Below are 25,545 nucleotides of genomic sequence, written 5' to 3'. Positions count from 1 at the left end.
ATATATTATAATTTTATTATTATATATATTCTTAATAAATTTAAATCAAATAATCTATTTAATTTATACACCTTTTCAATATAAAGAAATAAAGGTACAGAAATAAATGTGATATATATTAATAAATAATGTGAGGCACTTAATCGCTCATAATTCATTCGATTAAATACAGGTATCTCATTTTAATTTTTAGCGTCGAATATTTCGATATTATGAAATTTAAAAAAATAATGTTTTAAATAAAAGTTGTACGGCTTCGAGGAGGACATAAAATAGTGGCAAATATTTTATAGTCGTTTAAAGGTTACGTAAATGTCACTTTTAATTTCTTAAATAGAACCTACTTTATTTTTCATTACATATTCTTGTAAGTAGTTTATTTCAAGAGCTTTCTAAAATACTATATATATAAGATTTGAAGTTAATAAATTTTTGACATAAAATATAAAACATTCAGTTTTTGGTAATTTTACCTGTATACTTTTATGCACGGAATAATAAGAGATCAATCAGTTGGTATGAAGAAAACAGATAATTGTTTTAAAGAAATATAATTTATTGCAACATGCACCTGCACACTTTTTTTTAAAAGCAACTATATGCGTTTTCTTTACATATTACGATTAGATTGTAATTTTTATGGCAACTTTATATGTTAAAAATTTTTATTTTCCAATATTGCTACAATTTGAATGCGCTTGAACCAATATTTAATATCTTCAAAGTATAGCGTTACACTAAAACGATTATATCCGCATCGGATCGACCTGTTCCGAATTACGCGTCTCGAAGGTAAGGCTTCCCAAGATCGCTCGGATGAATAAATAAAATAGCTTCCGATGCTCTCTCCTCCTCAGTAATTTATCGGCGTGCTATCGAGCGTTTCGATCTGAGACGCGGCACCGGAGACGAAACGGAAGATGTGTATTAGGTTGTGTATCGAGAACGATAATTTAAATGGTAGTATCGGCGCAGAGCGAATTGGTGGAAATATTTTTGGCTCGAAATATATCGGGTTGCGGGTTGTGCTGAAAGATAAAACGCCCTGAAATTGAATCGAGAGCATTAACGAAGCGCGCGTACATGCATTAATGTATTAAAAAAACATATAATTTTACAGAGGTTGGAGAATGATTAAAAATATGTACACTAACTTCGGCCATACGCCGTTATTAATTATAAAGTTCGACAGAACATTGCGTGTCGCTTGACTTTCCTATTTTATTATCAATGGATTTAAGAGAATGCTGACCATGTCTGTTTTACTGACTTTGAGTTCAAGGACTTTTCTTTTTATTGGCTACACAGATTGAAAAATCCTTCTCCACAATTAGTACTAATAATTATAATAAACGGAGAGTGCTGTAATTTTGTGTCAAAAACCAATAAAAGTTAAAAATTACAGTTTTTTATCGACCTCTTGCATCAGCTCATAACAATACTTATTTAATACCAAAATTCTGCAGTTTATTTGTGCACAAAATATGGCGCTCCCAATAAAGATGACACGAATAAATAATACAGAAGTAATAAAAATGAGATTAAAAAACCTGTATCAAAAGATTCGTAATTGAATTAATTATGTATGTATATTTACGTGCGAAATCGATGTCGAGGTATAAAACAACAAAAATTAGTTGCCGGACAGCGCTCCCCATTTATTATTATCAGTACTTTTCATTGTGGAGAATTTTTCAATCTGTATATTCAATAAAAAGTGAATCTAACTTAAATTTTAATAAAGATTACAATTAGATATTGAAGGACAAGGCTCGTGTAATATTATAAATAATAACATTTAGAAAGACAGGGCCAACTATTGTATAACGAGCATATTAAATTAGTGAGAGATGTGATGTCAACACATAATTACTTTATTTGTTAGTAAATACAATGATAATAATAATAAATAAACGTTTCGGCTGTTACCTCAGCCTTCTTCAGTAAATATAAAAAAACAATAAAAATTCTTTTAAATAAAATTAAGAAATATTGTATTACGCATTAGAGTCTATTTTGTAATGAACCTTTGGTTTGATGAATCATTAAATTTATATTGGGTGACGCTTATATCATTTATTAAAATTAATATTGTTTCTAATAGGCTAACCATTTTATAACTGAGATGGTGAGCTTTTAAATATGTCAAAAAACATGTAAACGAACTCACTGTTGTTAATAGAACAAGTTGACAGTTCATTCCACGTCATCAATCCTTTTGCACATTATTAGTTGAGAATATCATCAAAACTGCTTGATATGAGAATTGAAACAATTGGATGTTATACAGCATCAAAAAGTTAATCCCCATCATCAAGCATATTTCCGAATAAGTTCATCATTGTAGTGTATTTCACCGTGTTTGTCTAAGTATATTTTTTGGTATATTAATTTATATTAATTAATTTTTTGAATCTAACTTAACTTAAATTCGGTAAAACAGAACAACGGCAGCATCCCCTTAATTATGAAATTCGACAGAATTTTGCGTGTCGTTTGACTTTCCTATTTTATCATCAATAATGGATTTAACTCCATCAAATTTATAGTAAACGCGGCTGCGTTGCCAATTTTATGATCTAAGATTTACAATCGCTTACCGAGGGTCGAGAGGTTCATTTATATCGACAATCGAACGTTTAGTACATATAGCGAGAAGATGCAAAATTACACGCTGGCAGCGAAAGAGAGAGAGAGAGAGAGAGAGAAAGCGACAGAGAGCAAGAGGGAAACACGTCGGGTCTCTTGCTCGGTTATGGCTTGATATATCGTCCAGTTACACGCACTCGGTGGACTTGCCGAGCTTAATGTGATTTACAGGAGGGACAGAAGTTTCGAGCGATGGACCGTATGTTTCGAAAGCCCCGGGAAATTATTGGATACGTGACAACTCAGGTTACTTTGGGCACGTCCAGAAGCGAAATTGACATCGGCGAGGACGGGAAAGGATAAAGTCGTAAAACGATATGACTCGTTACTTTCGCGTCTCTCCTCTACGCGCAACAACTCACAAGCAATAAACCCCTTAATCAATGAAATACTGCCGCGGGGATTTTGCGATGTGTTGTACTTACTATACAGCTATAGGTACAGGGTGATCTTAAATAAGCGAAAAATTTTAAGAGATGATTTCTTGTCAAAAATTAAGGAGCATTTTTCATATATCCTTCCTCTTTCTTTTTTTGGACAAAAAAATTGTGAAGAAAATAATTATTAGTAGAAAGGTAACATTTATTCATATATTTTTGAATCCTCCTGTATCGTCATATATGAGAATAAAACTTGCAACCTTTATTCAATTTTTATTAAAACATTTTAATAGATCAAAATATACTTATTTAAAAATATGTTTTAGGAAACTTGATTCTTTTAGAAATATGTTTATTTTATGTAAAATCAATAGTATGGAAAAAAAAATTAAAACACATTATCATGCAAAACACGTTGCTAAATGGCAGGTTTCGAGTTACGCGAAGTTAAATTTTAAAATAAACCAACTAAGTAAAACAGAATTATAGTAAATGTTGAAAAAAATGAAACAAAATCAAAATAAAAAGAAAGAAAAATCTAATTTCCAACCCTCTCTTTGAAAGAGTGTGATTCCTCAGAGAAAAAGATATAGAAATATATATGCGTTTATACGAAAGATCTCGCAAAATTTTTCGGATTTATTCTGCGTACATACATATATTTATATACATATTCTAAATTATTTTAAGGTAAAAAATTATGCGTAGAAATTTAATTTAACAAACCACGGGGCGCTAATAATATTTCATAAATCAATTAATATTTTGGAACTTTGTACATATATCCAGTTCAAAAGATCACTCTCGACTCTGACAGAGACATCCAATATTATCAGGATCAAAAGATTCAACGTATCTGGCCCTTCTTCATTGACGCGATCATCCGTGAGGGCGTCCCTTTTCGCTTCTTTGCACGCGTTTTCTTCGGAAAGCTTTTGATTAAGTTAGGTACACAGATACGCGCAAAATTGCATCCCTTCCGCTACGCTGAGTGTCAGAAATTTGCCGGTGACACTGCTCGTTTACCACATGCAGGTATAGCTACACAGCGTCGTTTTCGACAAACGTAATAAAACAAGCTCGACATGCAGATGCACTGCAAAACAAAGATCGGACGGACCCAGCTGTGACGTGCATTTGCATTTTCCGGGGATTTGTTTTCAAGGATTAAAGTGAACAAGTGTTATTATGCAACTATCCTTTAAATGTATTCTTTTTCCTCCTTTTTTTTTTAAATCCCGTTACAGAAATCTAATTCGAGACCCGGTTTTAGCACGCACACTCTATATATCGTCATCCATTTTCATCGTTGCTTATATAATTGCGAGTATTTTCTCATGAGAGTTAAGCCACGTATATGAATCGTCATTTTCCTCGAAAATGTGTAAATAATACAAACGTTTGTTATCCCCGGGTCTAAAATATGCAGGCAAACTTCGCTAATTCAAACGCGTGCCATGAATAAAGATTAATGTATTCGCGTCGCGCGCAGAGAAGCGCACGAATAAATATCATCTGGGGAGGATAAATAAAATTCGAACGATTATAAATTTAAAAATTTCTTTTCACGAGAAAATCCGCGGCTGAAAAACCGACCTTTAAAAAAATAAATGCTTCGTTATTCTCGGTTTCGTCAAGTAGCCTACATTCGTATCTTCGAAAACATTCGAGAACGATTTTTCCGAAGGTTAGACGATCCACCTCGGGATAAAGGTCCCGCAATTGTTCGCATTGTTATCGAAATTGGTGAGGATTTGTCGTCGATGCTAACGAGAACTTTATGTAAATGTCGCGCCTTTCGTTTGCCGACCGAAATTGCAAGATCATTCGACAAATCGCGGAATTATCTCCGCAATTTTACGATACTTCAGTGAGATCTCTGTTTTCCGTAACAATCTTGAAAAAAAAAAAATACTACAAATATAATGGACGAAGATACAAGCTTCTAGATATTAGGTTTATTACAACTGTCGAATGTGGCTAACAAACAAAATTGACACAGAAGTGCCGGAACCGAAACTTTTCAATCCGGTTAAAAACTCGTGGATGTTTTAGACAGCACTTGAGAGTTATTTCCTCCGAATTTAAACTTTTCCACGAGAAAGTTTAACGCTACACCTCCCTCTTGTTATATCTCATTAATCTCCAGTATTCTCTCGTTAACCAAGCCTGAAATTCGCACTGAAAAGAGGTTCATTGTCAAAAGCGCATGATTCAATTACTTTCATACACAACTTTTACGATTAATTCATCGTTTGCATATCACATTTCGTTCAATGTAAAAAAAATATTATATAAAATAATTTTTGCCAAAATACGATACGTATTCATTAGATTAAATGATAAAAGGATTTCCATAATCTTCCATACGCTTCAAGAAAAATCCATCATATCCCAGCTTGCGAAGAAACACAAAAGTAACGCGGAAAAAATATACAATATATATACAAGATGATTCTAAATAAGTGCGAATTTTAAGAGATGATTCTTTATCAAAAATTAAGGGAGGTTTTTTATATAAACATATACTCTTTTATCTTTCCTTAAGGTATTACACTCTTCCAAAGGAAAAGGTGTTATTTTATTTAATTAAGTTTTTTAAAATTATGTTTTTACTTTTTTCCTCAAATTTTGTTTTGCTTGCTTTTTTTTTTTAAATTCAACTTTTCGTAACTTAAAACCTTTTTAGCACCGTGCTAGTGCATGGTAATGTATTTTTATTTTTTTCTTGTAAACTATTGATTTACGAAAATAAGAAAAGAAATAAAAGAATCAAACTTTCTAATGCATATATTTCGATAATCACATTCCAATCCGTTAAAAAGTTTTATTACAAAATTGAATAGAATTTTCTAGTTTATCTCCACATAACGATATAGAAGAATTAAAAAATTATTAGTAAGTATCCTCTTTACTAGTAGAGAATGTCCATCAAATTTAATTTTTTGTCCAAAAAAGGGGAAAAAAATAAAAACCTAATTTCTACTTCTCCTTTAGAGTACAATTTTTTTTTGAAGGAGTGTAACTCTTCAGGAAGAGATATGTATAATATATATATATATTTATAAAAAAGACCCTTTTTAATTTTATCGACAAAAAGTCATCTAAAATTTTTCTTATTTAAATTCACCCTTAATATATGCTGCAAATGTACAGAAAATAAAGGAAAAACTACGAGAGAGATATATATTTTGGAGAACATCCCTGAAAGGGTGAGGGAGCGTGCTCAACACGTGTTTTCCTTATCGCGCTCATTTACGAACCGCAGAGCGTAGTCGCCCTAATACCGCCATGACACACGTCTTTTATCGTGTCGTCGAGTGCCCTAACGGCAGAGGACAAAAGAGAGAGAGAGAAAGGAGAGGCTTTGATTTATTTCGTTCTTCAATAATTCTCTTTTATTTTCCTCGTCGTTCGATCTTCGCGGCTACCTTTTGATCTATCGCTCTCTGACACGTCGGCGACGACTCATTTTTATTTACGATCCGATGCCACCGGGCGATGAGATTCATCACCCTTTTTCATTGACCTTTTTCTTTTTTTTTTTTTTTTTCGTCCACCCTTTTTTCTTTCCTGATTCCGTCCAGCTGGTCGTGATTTTATTTCCCCTCGTCGAAATCATTGCTCGGATGTGGAGAGGCTTCTCTGTTGACCCGTTCGACGGACGGTCAGTGTGTGCCGAGCAGCCGAGCCCTTGATAAAGTACTCTCTGGTAAGGCTGTTTGACGAGTTTAACGAAGGGATGATTCAGGAATCCGCGCGTGGCCAACGACCCAGTGATTCCGCGATTAAAATTTTATCACGGTCGGTGGACTTTGGACGTGATTCGGGGGTTATAAAACGTGGATTTATTTGGCCGGTACGCGAAAAATGTATGCACGTGGAAAATTAAAACGACGGAAGAGGTACATTACATTTTATTTTAAATATAATAAAGTGTGATAATAAAAAATGTGAACGGGGGCACAGTGACGAGTGAAATTATTTCGCAAATTGTTGCGAAATAATGTAGCAAGATTGTAGGAGGAATCGCGAGAGAGGGAGTGAAATTTTATATTTACGCTTTATGATTTAAAAAAAATCATCAGATATGTGTTCTGTAAGCGCCTGAAAAATACTGAAATTAAATAAAATCATATGTGTATATATTATTATATATATATCGAAGTGATATCGCAGATTGATCTTTGTACCTCCAAATGTCAAATGCGCTTTGTTTCGACCTCGTCGATAAAACACGATAAAGGAAACACGTATTGAGCACGCTTTCTCACTTCTCGTAGCCACTCGCTTTTACAACTTTCATCACTATCTCTATTGTCTCTCTCTCGATCAGCTCACGCCCGTTCATATCGTTTTTCTTTCACATCCTGCTCCGCTTCTTCAATCTCATATCACAGCCTCGTTCGACTTCCTCTTAGAATTTTTGTCAACGCCGAAAAGTCACGAAAATAGCGGTAATTGGAAATATCATTCTTAAAATTATATTTCTATCTATAAAAAATGTTAATATAAAAAAAATTTGTCAGGAACTTATTTTAAGTGCTTCTTATAATAAAATAAAAAGAAAAATTATGGTTTTTGAAATATAAAAAAGTATGTGTAATGAATATGAAACACTAGTTTAATTAAATTTATTAATAAGGAGAAATTGATGAGAATATATTGTTGCTTAATTGTTGTGTGGGAAACCTTATTTGTACCTTCAAACTTTGAGATTGCTGAATATGTTCCCAGTTTAACTTGAGTAATTAGAGTTTTCTTTTTACAGTAAAACTAAATAATAATGGAATAATATTAAAACTTATCTGTATTTATTCTCTTGTCTTTCTTTAAGTAAAAGTAATCATTTTCCAATAACAAACCATAATAATTTTAATTGAAATCGTATTGTTTTCCATATCAATTCTTTAAATTGCTATATCCTAGAAAAAAATATAAATTTGCATTTGAGTTATTTTTTTAGTTTTATTTTATTTATTATTACTTCTCCTCTTTCTAGAAGAAAAAAAAACTTTTACATTTTCTTTAACATTATCTGAATTTTTCTAAGCGTTACAAATATTCTATCGCGTGAATAGGATTTCAGATAAAACGAACATTAAAATACGAGACGCCAATCACCATTTTATGTCTCACTGGAACTACAGTACCCTCCATAAGTTTGGAAACACCTTACATTTTACAATTAAACAAATAATAAGACAATTGAAGAAAATATGAAATTTTAAAATTATATTGAGATAATACTTATTTATATTCTTGTGTGATATAAAAAACGTTTTGTTAAATTTTTGTAGAGAGAATTTATGATTAGGTATAAATATAACATTCTCTTATAGATATGTTTTGCTGTAGCTGAAAATTTTTGTAGAAAATAAAACTTTATTTTTATTACAATTTTTTAATTTTATTCTTAGAGGTACGATTTTTTGTATAAATAAATCATAAAATAAACGTAAAATATTTAAATGACATTTTTATTTATAACAGCCATCGCTGCCATGCAATTTTTTAACTGTAAAATGTAAGGTGTTTCCAAACTTGTGGAGGATACTGTATCTACGTACGATTTTGCGCGATATCGCTTTTTGTTTCGTAAAGCGAATAATGTTGGGGGTTTGATGGGCCGCCATTAACAAGACTATCTATATATATACGTTGGATGATCTGGAATCGGTAACGACCGTCGGGATTTGGGTCAAAAGCCTAGTCAAGCCATCATTCGGCAATCGAACGGCAAATAACTATTCCCACTTGCACTCGCCGATTTTGTAATGATTCCATGCACGGAAATGTAATCCACCGCACGCGTAAAATCGGCCTTTGCATTTTCGCTCGCACGATACGAAGTTGAAAATTATTCCGTGCGTTAAATGCGCTCAGCACTTTATCGATTCTAGGATAACAGTGGGAATTACGCAAAAATCGAATAATTAACAAAAAAATACGACGATAGAGCTTGAGCTTCAAAAATTTTGCATCGCGAATATACACAGGGAAAATGTGCTAAATCATACTTCTATTTCTTAAACAGAGTTAAAAGATAAGCGATTAAATAACTTATTATTAAAGCATTTTTTTTATCTTATTTAATCTTGTATATGGAAACGTTGAAAAATCGACAAAATGTTTTAAGAGTATTTTATTTTTTCGACAAATTTGACAAAGCAATGGAAGTTCGGGAAAATGTATTACTAACTTTTTTCTATATTGTAATAGTACGATTTATTAAATTAATTTTTTTTTACTTAGGTATTAATTTTTTTTTCTTTATATTTAATGGCCAACTGAAGAAAATATCAAATTTTATAATTATATTGAGATAATACTTATTTATATTTTTGTGTGATACAAAAAATGTTTTGTTAAATTTTTGTAGAGATAATTTATGATTATAAATATAACATTTTCTTATAGATATGTTTTACTGTAGCTGAAAATTTTTGTAGAGAGAATTTATGATTATAAATATAACATTTTCTTATAGATATGTTTTACTGTAGCTGAAAATTTTTGTAGAGAATAAAACTTTATTTTTGTTACAATTTTTTTATCTTTATTTTTAGAGGTACGATTTAAAAAAAAACTCATAGGTGCGATTTAGCAAACTAGTATTGTAAATCGTATCAAATACTATAAAAAGTTGAAAAACTATGATTTCAAATATATAAAGAAATTTTGTCATTTTTATGATAATTTAATTATAATTCTAATATTTACCTTCGGAGTACGATTTAGCATACTTTCCCCTATATAGATTTACAGTAACCGTTAACAATAATAGTGGCGGGACAAATTATACTTGTTATCTTAGTCGACCCTCTCGAATCACGCAGCGACAATGTTCGCGGAACACTGCGGAGAACGGGTTAATCGATTGAAATTTTGCATAATCTGACCCGTCATGACGTAGATGGTTTCAGGGCATTCACCGAGAGACCCGATATAGATAAATTTACTTGAATTATAATCTCGGGAGACAGTGCAAAGAGGCTTACGTAAAGATATCGAATCTCCGGTTTATATGGAGCTATCCTTTCTTTAATGGAGATTAATCGAGGGTCAAACAAATCCACAATACATAAATAAAATTTATGAAATGTGCATGTCAATTTAGTATGGATATCTTGCAATACGATACTTTAATAGTCTCCAAGGAATATTATCTTAACAATTTTTGGATGAAAAAATTTATTTTTGAGAGACAGAAAAAATTTAAGAATAATATAAAATCCTCCGAACTTATAAATCAGCTATAAATTTTTCATTGTTCGAACAATATAAAAGTTATATAGGTACACTGAAAAAAAAAATTTGTTAACTTGACTAAATATGTTAACTTTCAAATAAATATTATTTTGTTAATTGAACATGTAAAAATATTTAAATTAAATATAACATATTAAATCTAACAAAATTTATATTTGACTTAAATACTAATATATGTTGAATTAACAAAGTAGTAATTTAGTTGAAAGGTTTAGTTGAAAGTTAACAAATTTTTTTTCAGTGTACATACATAGTTCCAGTAAGACATAAAATGGTGATTGGCGTCTCGTATTTTAATGTTCGTTTCACCTGAAATCCTATTCACGTGATAGAATATTTGTAGCGTTTACAAAAATTCAGATAATGTTAAAAAGGATGTAAAAGCTTTTTTTCTTCTAGAAAGAAGAAAGTAAGTAATAATAAATCAAATAAAAATAAAAAATAATTATCAAATGGAATTTTATATTTTTTCTAAGATATCAAATTTCTAGGATAGCAATTTAAATTGATATGGAAAGGCAATACGATTCCAATTGAAATTATTATATGATTTGTTATTGGAAAGTGATTACTTTTAACTGTAAAATGTAAGGTATTTCCGAACTTAGGGAGCGTACTGTATATATATTTTACAAATCATGGTACAAATTGTATCTTCACAAAACAATCGCACAATTCTCATCCATTTCATCCGTCTACCTTTTTTCCGCGGAAATCTTCGCGTCATCGCACTCGCGAAGCACCGTCAATCATACATAATGATAATTCGACCGATGATGATCGCTTCGATTTTCTATGCGTCGGTTGCGAACGTCCTCGTATCATTTTTCTTACCAGTGAGAAATTGCTGTGCGTGGTTGCTCTTAACAAACGTCGAGTCATTGTTATCGGACGTCCGGAATGACGGAGGAAACGGGAATAACGTTTTTCCCAGGGACGCGAAAAAGAAAACCAGGCGAGAGAAAGAGAGAGAGAGAAAACCGATGGGTCGGGCTAATCGATCTTGGACTATTTTCGACGGGGGTTTATAAACGAAGCGCATTAAGGCGGACTAACCGACGCCGTTTAGTGCCGCAAGTAAAACTCAGGCGCTAAGTAATTAATTTTTAAGAGGATCTTGTAAATTCTTCTCTAGAAGAATTTTCTTCGGGAGAGTATAGTCTTGCGCTGAAGGTATTAATAGTGGATTACACATATTGCATGTGTAAGAAGAAGCATATGAATTGATAATAGCTATTGGAAATCTGCCCGAGATTGACATGGAGCTGTTGAGAGAAACTCCATTTGTGTAGTGAATACCTAATAGAATATTTGATAGAAATTTTGTGCAAAAATAAAATGTATAAATATTTTGTCTTAGAATAAGATACTTCCGAAATATTTGATTATGTAATTATAAAAAGCTTATTGTTAGTGAAATTTATGTGAATAATCGAGAGATATATTTAGTATTTAGTTGAAGAGATTCTCTAGATTTGTGAGAAAAAAGAATTAATTCTTATTATAAAAATATCGAAGATAATTAATTCGATTTTTAGAAAAGACTGATTGTGAGGAAGAAGAAAAAATAGTGACTCTGCGTCGGAACAAAAATAGAAAAAGTCGATCATTTCAAATACATCATTTTATATATGGCATAAAGAAATAATAAAAAATAGACATAAAAGAGACAGTCATAAAAAAGCCTATATATTATGTATTTTTAAAATAAAGGACACAAGATTAAGAAAATTTGGAAATTTTAAAAATGATACATGAATGTTTGATAAAAAATACCTTAATAGAGCAGAGATTTAAGATTGAAAGAAATATGAAACAATTCGAGAATTTTAGAAAAAGGTTACAATTATAGATTAAAATACTTTTTTAAAAATAATTTTTTAAGAACAGAGACAAGTAGGAAAGCAATTAGATTTGAGGGAAACAATTAGAGAAAAATCGAGTAATAGTATACTACAAGAATATTTTACAGAAATGGAGAGAAATACACATAGAGAAAATGGAAATAGTAAACGGATAGAGAAATGTATTTTCGCGGGAATGAAATGTCTGGGAGAGAAGTAAAAAGATTACGAGAGGAAGGATCGAGGTGGTATATAAGTTATCTGAAAGAGATGTAAAGATCCAAAACAGATGCAATATAATAAGATTCAGAATTCCAGATACGAAATAAGATGTAGAGAGTTAGATATACGACAGGAACCCCAGAATATTAAGAAAGCAAGGATGAGAAGAATCGCAGAAAGATTTTCGAAAAATTATTACGAGATTCAGACATGGAAATGAAGAATTTTATGATATGTTAGGGAAAACTTTAGAACATTTAGTAACGAATGATATCGTAAAGATAAGGAACAATAGTAAAATGAATCAATTATTGGAGAAGGAGGAAGGAGAAATCAGCTGGATAAAGAAAATTATAAGAGAAAGGAAGAAAATAAGACAAAAGAGAGATTTAGAGAGAAAATAAAACAAGTTTTAAAGATAGTCTAGAAATAATTTAAAGCGCACAATGCAAATTAGCTATCGAATCAAAGTTACTATAAAAGAATAATTAGGTCAAGTGGTATTATTATGTTAAACTTACATTTTACATTCACGTTATTACATTCTTTTTCAAGTTTATGTAAAACCTTTCGCAAAGTCGAGAAAGACAAGAAATAAATATCTACCTATGTAGGATTTGATAGGTCGATGTGTTTGTATACCGCGCATTTAAAAGATCCTCTATATAATACACGATATACATATCTCATCAGATTATATAAGCGGGTTATAAACGCGCCGAGCAACTAAATTAATTCTCTGCATTTATAAAATTTGCAAGACTCGTATGAAAAGCCATGCAAATGTACGTTGTGAAAAGGGACGTGTAAAATTCGCGGCGATGTAACGCGGACAGCTCAATGCGCATTTAAATTAACGATGAATTTTTTTCTCCACGACAAGCTGCGTCGCAGGCATCGTAATTGAAATCGGAAGAGAAACGCGCGGAACAACGTCGTATCTCTAATTGTAAGTGAGAGCAAAAGGAACCCATTGTATACATAGATACGTTTGCTCGTCGAAGACACTCTCGCTCCGGATATCCGGTTTTCGTTAAACGTTCGCGACTCGATTTACCTTTGAACGCGCACGTCCCGAGTAAATATCGCGAGGGAATCGGATTCATCACCGTCCAGCGGCATATATTCACGATATAAACAGGAACATTGCGGGATTCTCTCGACTATTCATCAGGTAACGTTCAACCCGATAGCCTTATCTGCCAGTTATGCATTATTGGAGTCGCTGAATATTTCAATCTCGCATATGGCTTCTGCATCCTGCCCCTTATTCATTCATATTACGGCATAATGAATTATGAATAATATTTGCTCGATAAATAATTAAGTCCTCTCTATTTTTGCTACAAGTGTCTTGAAAAAACTTTGTATTTTCAGTTGACTCCTGAAGCAGTAATAGGATATCGAGAATAGAGGGTCATAAACCGGGCTAAGGCTAAAATAAAACGAGATGGAATTATAAATCTCTTTAATGTCGTTAAAAATATATAATCACGTTTCCTCTAGAAATAAGAAAATTTCTTTGACAACTACTTCTATAATTATGTAACGCTTTGTTCCGTATGTATATATCATTCTCTCCTCCTTCTCTCTGTACGTTCCGCCTATCTCATTCTGTTCCCATTTACGGTGCCGCGTCTAAATTGAATGGAATGTAAATTACACTTGTCGCATTCATGCCGACAATTATTTGGTGCACGAGAAAATTCCCGCGAGGTGTATGCACATAATACCATTTTCCAGAAGGCATCAGAGACACAACATTCTAACCCTAACAGCACAGATATCCCAAAGACGTTCGGAAAACATCCTCAGGATGTTCAAAAGATATCCAAAGGATATTCGGAGAGCAACTTGAAGATGTTTGAAAGATATCCAAAGGATTTTCCGTGGATATCATCTGAATAGCTTTCAAACATCCTCAGGATGTTCTCCGAACGTCTTCGGGATATATGTGCTGTTAGGGTTAGAATGTTGTGTTTAATGCCTTCTGGAAAATGGTATTATGTACGTACATCTCACGGGAAATTTCTCGTGCGCCAAATAATTGCCGACATGAATGTGACAAGTGTAATTTACATTCCGATTCGCGACTATCCAGAGGATATTTTTCGAACATCCTAAGGATGTTCGAAAAATATTTAAAGGATATCCAAAGGATATTCAGATAATATCCTCCGAATATTTTCGAACATCCTCAGAATGATATCCTCTGAAATATCATCCTGAGGATGTTCGAAAAATATTTAAAGGATATCCAAAGGATATTCAGATGATATCCTCCGAATATTTTCAAACATCCTCAGGATGATATCTCAGAGGATATCATCTGAATATCCTTTGGATATCCTTTAAATATTTTTCGAACATCCTCAGGATGATATCTCAGAGGATATCATCTGAATATCCTTTGGATATCCTTTAAATATTTTTCGAATATCCTTAGGACGTTCTCCGAATATCCTCTGGATATTTTCGAACATCCTCAGGATGATATCTCAGAGGATATCATCTGAATATCCTTTGGATATCCTTTAAATATTTTTTCAAACATCCTCAGGATGATATCTCAGGATGATATCTCTGAATATCTTCGAACTATCTTGTGCTATGAAAGAAAATTTCTACCAAAATACAAACGGTCCCCTGTCTCTTCCGAAATCTGGTAAAAAGAAAAGAGAAACCAACCTGGTCGCTCCAGGTCATCCGAAGAGAGAGAAAGAGCTCCTCTTCCGGGCGGATCGAAACGCAGCTGCAGCTCTTCCACGGTTAGGTGCTGGATACACGCGGGGTCTCTCGCGCCGCCCTTCCTCCCGTCCAGGTGGCTTGCGGCTCGATAAAGGCGAAACAACTCCTACCGTCACTGCACACCGTAATAGACGCGCGAGGGAGAGAAGACGGGACGCCTCGTGCGTTCACCGGCGCGATCACCTGTCGTTGCGGATCGCGCGCGAGATATACCCTCCGCGGAGGCGTCGCGACGCTCACTGCGGAGACTCCGCCGCGTACCCGCCCTTATAGCATCGTGTTGCGCTCGCACTGCGCCCCCCGCGCCCCCTGACCACCCTTCCACCTTCCTAGTCCGCCGCGCCACCGTCTCTCCGCCAGCCTCTGCGCTCTCTGCGCCACCCCTCTCCGCGACGCGACGCGTAACCCCCAACCCCGAAGCCCCCGTTCACCTTATACAGGATAACGCGAGAGACCGACCGATGCATTCTTCGAGGACGCCTCGTCCGAGCTTGCCGCGGCAGCTCGAGGATCTCGGAACGGAGGGTGGAATGGTCTTCTTTCCCTTTTCATTGCTCTCTTTCGGTTACTCAATCCTTTGTTTGCAATTGCATTAAAGCGGAAAAATACCCTTTGTCGTATTCCCGCGACATACCGCTTTGTCGTCCTTAGTTTCCGGTCTTAGAGGCGATAGGTCTCGAGAATATGTGTATCTAGGTTTGGTGTGATTTATTCTTCGCGAGAATTTTGATTACACGAGGCTATTTCGAAAAGTAATTGCAGATTAAATAGTTTGAGATGTATAATTTAATTGACAGAGATGATGTCATTTTTCTATATAATCACCCTTATTCGAATTTAAATAATTTAAAAATTAGCTACATAAAGATGAGATAAAAGTAGGTAAATTCATCTGAGATAAGATGAAGATGATTATCTCTAATTAACCACTTCTAGATAATATTATTTTTAAGACCCCTTTATGTAAATATCGTTATAAAAAAATATAAATTATAAAAGGGATTTAAAAATATATTCATATACGTTTATTTAAAAGTTTTTATCACTTACTGTTTAAATTTGATTATTTAAATATTTATATATGCTATGACATTATTCTTTTTAATTTAATAAAGATGACACTTTTTCCAGATCGAAGATGCACACAGATAGAGATAATACATATTTTTATTATCTATATAAAAATAAGGTACTGCCAAAATTTCATCTATATAATTTTATCTAAATAACAAGCAACACTGCCAGAAAGGCATCACTTCTTTGACTTCGTCATCATTCCCAAATCTACGTTCTTTCAAAGCAATCTCAGGGGATGCTTTTCCAAACACGTGATAATCAGAGGGAGAGAAAGTTAAAAGTGGGGAATGCTATAAGTTTGACAGAGCCAAAAACATTTTTTCTAATGGACTAAAGAAGTTGGTGCAACGATACAAAAAACATATTGAAAAGGAGGATAATTATATAAAAAAAAAAAATTCAATTAATATCCTCATACTAATGTACAAATTAATATATGAATGATTAATGTGAAAGTTCAATGTGATAATAAGAAGACACGAGATTCTTTTCTTTTTTTATCATTTTTTATTTACTCGACACACTCAATTGAATTAATGTTAATGGGAGTGTTGCAAATTATGAATTCTTTCGCAAACACTTTTTATCTTAAAGCCCTCCCGGCGATATTGTGATACGGTACAAATCAGCCACGTGTCTCGAGAAATTGCCGAGATATTTTTGCGGATAGAGTATACCTACTTCCTCTTCATTTTTATATGAAGCTAATTTAAGAAAGCGCGAGTGCGCGACCCACGCGGAGACAATTAAATTAAAAAGTCCCAACATATCAAGAGAAGTAATTCTGTTGTTTTTATGGCATGGCGGACTAGCATATCAGTTTACGGAACAATGCAGCTGCCAGAGGGGAAACACACAAAAGTGTTTCTCCTTATCTCCGAATTTCGACGCTGATGCAGTTATTTACCGCGTATATGTACATATAATTAGCGTTAAAGTCAAATCGACGATCTGATAAGATTCAATTTGTCGAGCGCCACGACTAGACGTTCAATGTTCTTCACTAACACGACAAAATTGAAAAAAAACATGGTTTATATGAGCTTTTTCCAGATGTCGTAAAATTTGACTGTCGAGGAAATTGTCATTTTTTAATATAGATTTTCTAATTGCAGTTAAACGCGTGACAGATGACAAATGTAAAAATAGAGAGTAGTAAAAGTTTAAAATAATTCAGACTTATAAAGATAAATGGAAAGTCTTTTTAGCGCTGCGCCAAATTAAGTTATCTTCAATGAAAAATAAACTCGTCGAAAAATCCTTTTTTTTCTAGATCGTTTTTTTTTATCTTTTTTTAATCATTAATGTGTTTTTATGCTGAATCAATAATGACCTGTTTTTTTTAAGAATAGATCATTTCTTTTATTTTCTCTTTCTCTTTTTTTTAGACATTAATATGTTTCTGTGCTACGACAAAATATGTATATATATATACCTGTACAACATTGATATTCTGGAAGATTGCGATCCTGAATAATCTAATCTAATCTGAAAAAGTTGACGCATCGCATATAAATGTAATGTCTATAAAATCCTATCTACTTAATATACTAACTAGAAGATGAAAATATGTATCGCAACGTAATATAAAAGATAACGTAGACTGTCCGTTTAAATAATACATTAACGCTTAGAAAGTATGCAAAATAAATGAGTTTGTTACAAACGCAAATTGCGACTACAATTTACTTGTGAAAGCAGAATTATGCACTTCTAATCTACGTTTTTTACGAATCTTACCTGTATCTATCATTCTCTGACGTAGATGTATTTTCCACCGTCAATCTTCAGAATGATTAATTTATCCATCATAAGGAGACACAGCATCCAAACTTATCAGAGAGGAAAAAACTCAAGGGTCAGAGCTGAAAGAAGTGTTTCTTTTTCGAGAGTTAGGGTTTCGACCCTAAATATCTCTGCCAAACAACCAATAGATCATTCAGCTATTCATCTAACCATCTTTTTGTTTTCTAGCATTGTGACAGATCTTACATAAAATATTTAAAAAGAAATAAATAAATAAATCAGGCCACACAATATCGGGAAAAACCGTTTCTAAGAGACAAGAAGCTTTGAAAAATGCAAAGGTTAAAACATTGCAAGAAGATCTAGAAATTATAAAATAAAAATGAGCTAACAAATAAATAATTAAATAACTTTCTGCCGCATTTTTCAATTTGATACTTGAATAAAAATTTAACGAGGATATAATTTCTCATTGTCCAAAGATAATGTGTGTATCAAAGTAAACCCAAACATATGATTTCCGCTTCATTGATGAGGAAATAGGACGTGCGTGGTCGCACCCTTAAAAAGCTGTCTTTTCAACGATCCATAGCCCTCCAGTTTCCAGCTGAAAGGATAATACATCGGTAACCTCGTGACCATTCCCAAGGTGCAGGATAAATTTCCACAAGACACTCGTACAAAAAATATTTTTTATTTATTTGACAAACAGTTCCGCCTCCGGCGTCGCGGAAGCGCAATCAAGGAGTTCCCGTACAAAAATTAGTAAATTCCGCTATACATATGACACCGGACGGATTGGCAATTATTTACAGTTTCATCACATATTTATATGTATTAACATACTTATAAAAACACACGTAATAGTACCTTCAAACAATCCCGAATAGCTATACAGTTTTCTTCAAATGCACCATTCGTTCAACGCGAACAATTATGTATATTCTGAGGTATTTCATTGTTGTTGAATTTTCAGAGAGAGTTTATTCAGGGTGATGATAACATTGTTCAACAAAAAAAAATTAATCGAAACGAGACTAGTCGTTTTTTAGGTGCTAAACACGAATCTGGTTTTAAATATAATCCAAATTATACCAAGTCACAATTTTGATAAATTAATTCAAGTTGCAAAAAAAAGTTTTTTTCACGAACTTATTTATATTATAGCTACAATATGTGACATGCTAGAGAAGTGTTATTGCAAATAATATATTGTTAAGACTTTCAACCCTCAAAAATAATTTTTGATATCGGTTATGGTGAATAAAATATCCATGGGTAAATGGGATGTATTGCGGAAATTATAGCTGTGACTTAGGTCACTGAATACGAATCCAGTGTCAAAATTGTCAAATTCAAATTGGTGTATTTATATAAAAAAGTCTTTGTTTTTTTATATTTTGACATATTGCTATATTGAGTACCATTTTGAATGTGACAATTTTGACATTAAATTCGTATTCAATGGCCTAAAAATTTCTTAAAAGCTATTTAGTAATTCGTCAATGATCTAACTGTAAGTCACAGCTAATGTTTGCAACACAACTCATATTTAGCTATGGATATATCTTATTAACCATAACTGACACAAAAATTCCTTTTGAGGGTTAAAAGTCCTAACAGCTTACTTTATTTTGATTGCAATAAAACTTCTCCCACACGTCACATTGTTATAATATGACAAAGTTAATGAAAATATCCCTTTTTACAACTTTAATTAAACATTTCTCAAAATTGTGACGCAACGGAGCAATTTGGAAATTTCGCATCGTATTCAGCATCCAAAAAACTATAAGAAATAACTAATCTCGTTCCGGCGTTCGAAAAAAAGACATTTTCTGTTGAACAGCAAATTCGAGGAACTTTTTCGCGCCTATAGAATATAAGTGAACAATTACGCGATTTATGAAATCGACAACTTCGAAAAGAAAACGCGAGCTTCTCTTTGAAAAGTCCCTCTTTCGCGTTTTAATTTTTTTTTTTTACTTTTTTTTATCTCGCTTATACGACGGAATAGTCCTCGATTAGAGTCTCGCCAAAATGAGTTACAACGTAATCGTGATAATACATCATTATACAAAGTGGTTGCCCGATGATGAGGCTCGCCCATACGACGATGTTGCCCCATCTGGCGCCGCAGTATCGCTCCGCCATCTTGCTCAACACCGACAGTGGTATCTAGAATGAACAATTAGCGTTGCACGACCGGAATTTCCGTACTTAAGGGCGGACAGGATGGATCTTGTACGCGCATACAAGATGTAGTACGCAACCCCTAATTTCATGCAAAGGTCCGAATAATGTTGCGGTATCTGCGAAACCTCTTGAAATCTCCATAAAGCATATTAGTTCAAGTTGTTATATTGTTATGTAATTTAACGCGTATTTAACATAGAATATTCTTTAAATATATTCCCTTATCTAGGAACTTTATAATCTAACGATGATTAATGTACATATAGAAACAAAGCGCGAACTTATAGATTTTATGTTAAGAACAAAAAAATTTTGTAAATTTTTAATTAAATTTTTTTTAACATAAAATCGGTAGGTTCGCAATTTGTTTTTATATGTACTTTAATCGTGAAAAAGCATTTATTATTCTATTCAGCCAATAAAAGGAAAAAGATGTGCGAAAATGATGTTTTATCGATAAAAGGGCGGTATTTAGAATTTTCTTAAGAGTTCGAGTGAATTCTGGTCTATTTCATAGAATTAATCTTGAAATCAGAATGTGTATTGAAACTGTCGGAAGCCGTACAGTTTTTGAAGGATAAACAAGAATTTCTTGACACTAGAGTCAATATTTGCACAGTCAACAATACATAGTCGAAGTAAACGGAAGGAACTCTTACCTGTCCCATCATACCCATGAAGGCCCATATCTTGAACGTTTTCAAAGGTACACTGACGAGATATTCATGGAAGAAAGCGCTGATGAAGAAGACGGTCACCGACGCCGTAGTTTTGCTATAACCCATCTCTACGATTGGAATATAGAGGTGTCTGCAACATAAATATGCCATTCATATAAAATATATCCATTGAATATAAAATATACAAAGTGTTTCTAAATAAGTGCAATATATTTTAGGAGATGATTTTTTCTCGAAAATTAAGAAGAATAAAGATTTCATAGAAACATATCCCTATATCCCTTCCTGAGGAATTATACTCTTCCAAAGAAGGAAATGATAATTAGTTTCTATTTTTTTATCAAATTTTGTTTTGTTTCATTTTTTCCAACATTTAATATAATTTTGTTCTACTAACTTCTTTTATTTTAAAATTCAACTTCTCGTTAACTAAAACCTATGCCATTTAGCACGGTGCTGTGCTAGATGAATGTATTATAAATTTTTATTTTGAAAACTTAATTTTTACGAAAAAATAAAAAGAAAATAAAAAATTTCTAAATAAATCAAGTTTTTTTTAATGTATATTTTTAGATTATCATATTTTGGTCAATTAAAAGTTCTAATAAAAATGTATACATATAGAGATTGTTACTTTCATCCCCTTATAACAATACGGGAAGATTACAAAATATTAATAAATATCTTTTTGGTGGAAAATATCCATCAAATTTAATTTCTTCAACTTGTCTAAAATTTGAGAAAAAAAATTAAAAATCTAATTTTTACCCCTTCTTTGTAGTGTAATTCTTCATAGAGAAATAGAAGTATATACGTTTATATGAAAAACCTCCCTTAATTCTCGAACAAAAATCATTCTATATATTCTGTACAAAGATAGAATAAAATGTTTATCTGCAAGTTCGTCACAAAAAAATAAAACGTAGGAGAAAAAATGTTTTCTTCTTTCCAGTAATCACTTCTCCAAAAGAATCAGCCACATAGTGCATTCTGGAGCACACATTTGCTCAAATAGAAAACGCTCCAAACAATTCGGTCGATTAAAGGTCCTGATTCTAAAGCTGATAACAAGGAATCCATTTGGAGCACGTTCGCCTATTATGCCGACAATATCATTATCGGCATCACAAAGGGAGAACAGAGACATTTCCACAGTATCCGCGCTCTTAGGTCGTGGAATACACGTTGTTAGACCGATAAGATAGATAAAAAGTATGGATGGTACGGTGACAAAGGCGCGAATTCCGCTCTGAGAAATTAAAGCGAGATATCCGACAGGAAAGTTTCGCCGGATTGGCAACACTTTGCCGTTACCGTTTTCGTTTGTATGACGGAACGAGGAGAAACAGACAACTCGGGGAAAGAATCGTTAGCCGCTTGGTTAAGTTAGATTCGCCGCTTGGTTATCGGCGAAGCTGCATCGGAAAGGAGACGAGAGGATGAGGCGTGGAAAAAGGAGTGCCAGGAGACACAAGGCGGAAGGAAGGAAAGAAAATTCAAAGGTAGGACGACGACGGTTCCGAGGATTTCAGACCGTGCGCGTTTTGCCGCGGTCCCAAGACTCGCTTTTCTTTTTCTCCGAGACGCTCGAGAATATCTCCGCAGTTATAGAGGTATTATAAGTGCCGGAGGGGAATAAACAGCCTTAAGTGCGCGTCGCGATACGTATCGGCTTTTCCCATTACAAACCTGAAAAGACGTCGTCGTCGTCGGCCTCGGCGTTCTCTCGTCAACAACGATACACCTCCGGTGCGTCTAACGTCGTCTGGGGTGCATTTCCATTTTCACCTTCTTTGTATACGTATATACTGTAAGCTGCGTGCCAGTTGCAGCTTATTGCGACTGCAGCTGCGTATCTCGCGAAAAAAAAAGAGAAATAAATGACCGTAAGTGAGGCCAGATGCGCGTCGCGAGGAGTAAAAAGGAGAGCGTCGGAAGACTTTGGAATCCGTGTCGCGGAAATTCGCGCGCGACGTCTCTTTTTCTGCGGGGATCTCATTTTCCTTCTCGTTTTTATAGCATTTAAAAATAGGACACCGCTGGTCATTTTCACAGTACGTGTCGCGTTTTATAAGGATACGCGTCGCGTTTTATAAGACCGTCTCGTTTTGGTTATGCAGCGTCGTCTAGTTGGGTACCGTTCTGAGTTACGTTTACGACTGTCATGATTAATTCGAGGTACGCCTCTCTTTTATAGAGCGACGAAATTAAACATCTTTGTCACGATGTATATAATTCGCGTTAAATATCAGGACTTTGGTATATCGAAAAAAATAGACATATCTTATATATATAGGTGTAGTTTGTTTCCCAGATTTACTGAATTACCTGTTAATGAGAGATTTCTTAGATTATTTGAGGACAATTTTTGTTAGCGAAATGTTGAGAGAAAGATCATTATATTTTGCAAGCTCCCAATTATTAAAACAAAAAAATATTTTTCATTTTTTAATTAAATAATTTTTTTGTTTTTAATTAAATCGGTCTATATGTACTTTAATCGTAGAAAAGTATTTATTATGCTGTTTAACCAATAAAAAGAAAAGAGTGCGCCGATCATCGAAAAAAATTGTTTCAATCAACGAGTGATTCGGTCAGTCTGGAACAAACGTATAAAACGTTTAAAAAGATCAGGGTACATATTTTCGTTAATATCTACAATATCTACAAAGTATTCCACGGAAAATTGTTGAAACTAATCAGCTGTCATTTTTTAATACATGCAGTTATTGAGAAAACAAAAATTGTGTTGAAAAGTTAATTTTATCAATTTATTTTATTGATAAAAAATAACGAAAAAAGTGCTAATAATCACATAAACTAATGATAAATATTTTCAACAGTACCAGATTTAATAGCAGCTATTAAAAGAATCGTCAATGACATTAAAAATGACATGTTAGAAAAAGTTTGTAAAAGTTTTCATAAAAGAACAGAATTTTGTACAAATTCAAATATATCACTAATTTACATATGTGATTATTAGCATTTTTTAAATTGCTTTTTTCAGTCAAAAAAACTGGTATACAAACATTTTATTTATATCCATTAAAACCTGTAGACTTTCCTCTTTCCAACACAATTTTTGTTTTCTCAATAACCTTATGTATTAATAAAAAAATGAGCTGATTAGTTTCAGCAATTTCCTATGAGGCACCCTGTACAATATCTAACCTGGCACGAAGAGTAAGTAGATTCTACTACTAATTTACATATGTGATTATTAGCATTTTTAAATTGCTTTTTTCAGTCAAAGAAGCTGGTATACAAACATTTTATTTATATCCATTAAAACCTGTAGACTTTCCTCTTTTCAACACAATTTTTGTTTTCTCAATAACCTTATGTATTAATAAAAAATGAGCTGATTAGTTTCAGCAATTTCCTATGGGGCACCCTGTACAATATCTAACCTGGCACGAAGAGTAAGTAGATTCTACTACTAATTTACATATGTGATTATTAGCATTTTTAAATTGCTTTTTTCAATCAAATAAACTGGTATACAAACATTTTATTTATATCCATTAAAACCTGTAGACTTTCCTCTTTCCAACACAATTTTTGTTTTCTCAATAACCTTATGTATTAATAAAAAAATGAGCTGATTAGTTTCAGCAATTTCCTATGGGGCACCCTGTATAATATCTAACCTGGCACGAAGAGTAAGTAGATTCTTTAAGTAGGCTCTTTATGCGACGTTCATGGTGAACGCCGAACAGTTTGTATGTGGCAATTCCGATGGCTCCTCTCTTATCTCTCGGTCACATAATAAGAACTTCGTACGGCCACTTTTACAGGGATTTAAACTTTCTTTTGGGCTACTTTCAAAGTACAAAGAAGCCCGACGCGGGCTCTTGAAAGGAGGCCGTCACTATGGGCTCGAGTTGTTAGGTGCACGTGCGGTGGGTAACCGTATAGAAGATGGAAGGCCCGCTGGAAAAGTCTTTCGGAAGTTCGCTGATTGTATTGAGCGTGGGATGTATAATCTAATGTGGTGACGACAGCCGAGATGTATGGGTTGAAGTAGACATTTTAGGCGGAATAAAAGGTTTTCATACGCGAGAACTCATTCTTGTAAAAGAAGAAAGAACACGCATGTTTCTATATAAAAAAAAATTCTTCCTTCTATAATAAAAATTGATACATACACAAATTGCTGTTGCAGTTTCGATAATATAAAAAATTCGAATGGATAATAATATATATCTAAAATAAATTTTTATTTTAATCTACAAATAAAAAGGCAATAAGAGCTAAATAAGTTCTATACTAGAATTATATTTGTGAAAAAATTTATAACATAAATTATTAAATATTATACAGAAGTAAATTCGGTTCGACGAGCGCATCAATTAAAAATTAAAATATTAGTAGAAATTAACAATAAATTATTCATCACTGTCATTATAATAAAAATATACGAAGTCAAGTTATATGCTAACACCCGAGATCAACGCATTTATAAAGCACGAGCATTTTTTAGTATATATTCTATTCCTCACAACGTCACAATTATATGTAATTGTCGCGAAACAGATCTCTCGCTAATTGTTCTGTTAGGAGGTCGGTTGCGAATCTCAATAACAGCCATTGTTAATATGTAGTTAAATCGAGTAAGATGTTATATTGTGACGTAGAGGCTTACAGATGTTAATAACTCGAGGTAACAATAACGTATGCAATTTTTTATTTATTCTACAGAATTTTTAATCGAACGGGTTTGTTATA

The 25,545-nt window shown here is 33.2% G+C and overlaps 2 protein-coding genes across 3 annotated transcripts in view; both read right to left on the bottom strand.

The window, feature by feature from the left end:
- Window positions 1-15,364, bottom strand: part of LOC114943526 (uncharacterized) — a 71,323-nt gene extending 55,959 nt beyond the window's left edge. Inside the window, exon 1 of the mRNA XM_029319165.2 lies at window positions 15,056-15,364. The gene's annotated coding sequence lies outside the window, so the exon portion shown is untranslated. The remainder of the gene's footprint in view (window positions 1-15,055) is intronic.
- A 3,252-nt stretch (window positions 15,365-18,616) lies between these two features.
- The window catches only part of mdy (diacylglycerol O-acyltransferase), a 149,264-nt gene continuing 142,335 nt past the window's right edge, over window positions 18,617-25,545 (bottom strand). For both annotated transcript variants that reach the window (XM_029319160.2, XM_029319161.2), the window contains 2 exons: window positions 20,794-20,944; window positions 18,617-20,116 (listed from right to left, as the gene is read on the bottom strand). In XM_029319160.2, coding sequence (XP_029174993.1) covers window positions 19,940-20,116; window positions 20,794-20,944 — 328 coding nt within the window. In that variant the 3' untranslated portion in view covers window positions 18,617-19,939. The remainder of the gene's footprint in view (window positions 20,117-20,793; window positions 20,945-25,545) is intronic.

This window comes from Nylanderia fulva, unplaced genomic scaffold (assembly GCF_048542155.1).
Source record: "Nylanderia fulva isolate GAGA-0341 unplaced genomic scaffold, ASM4854215v1 Scaffold12, whole genome shotgun sequence".
NCBI classification, from domain to species: Eukaryota; Metazoa; Arthropoda; class Insecta; order Hymenoptera; family Formicidae; genus Nylanderia; species Nylanderia fulva.
The sequence above is the reverse complement of the archived record's forward strand: the minus strand, read 5'-3'. Positions and strand labels throughout refer to the sequence as shown.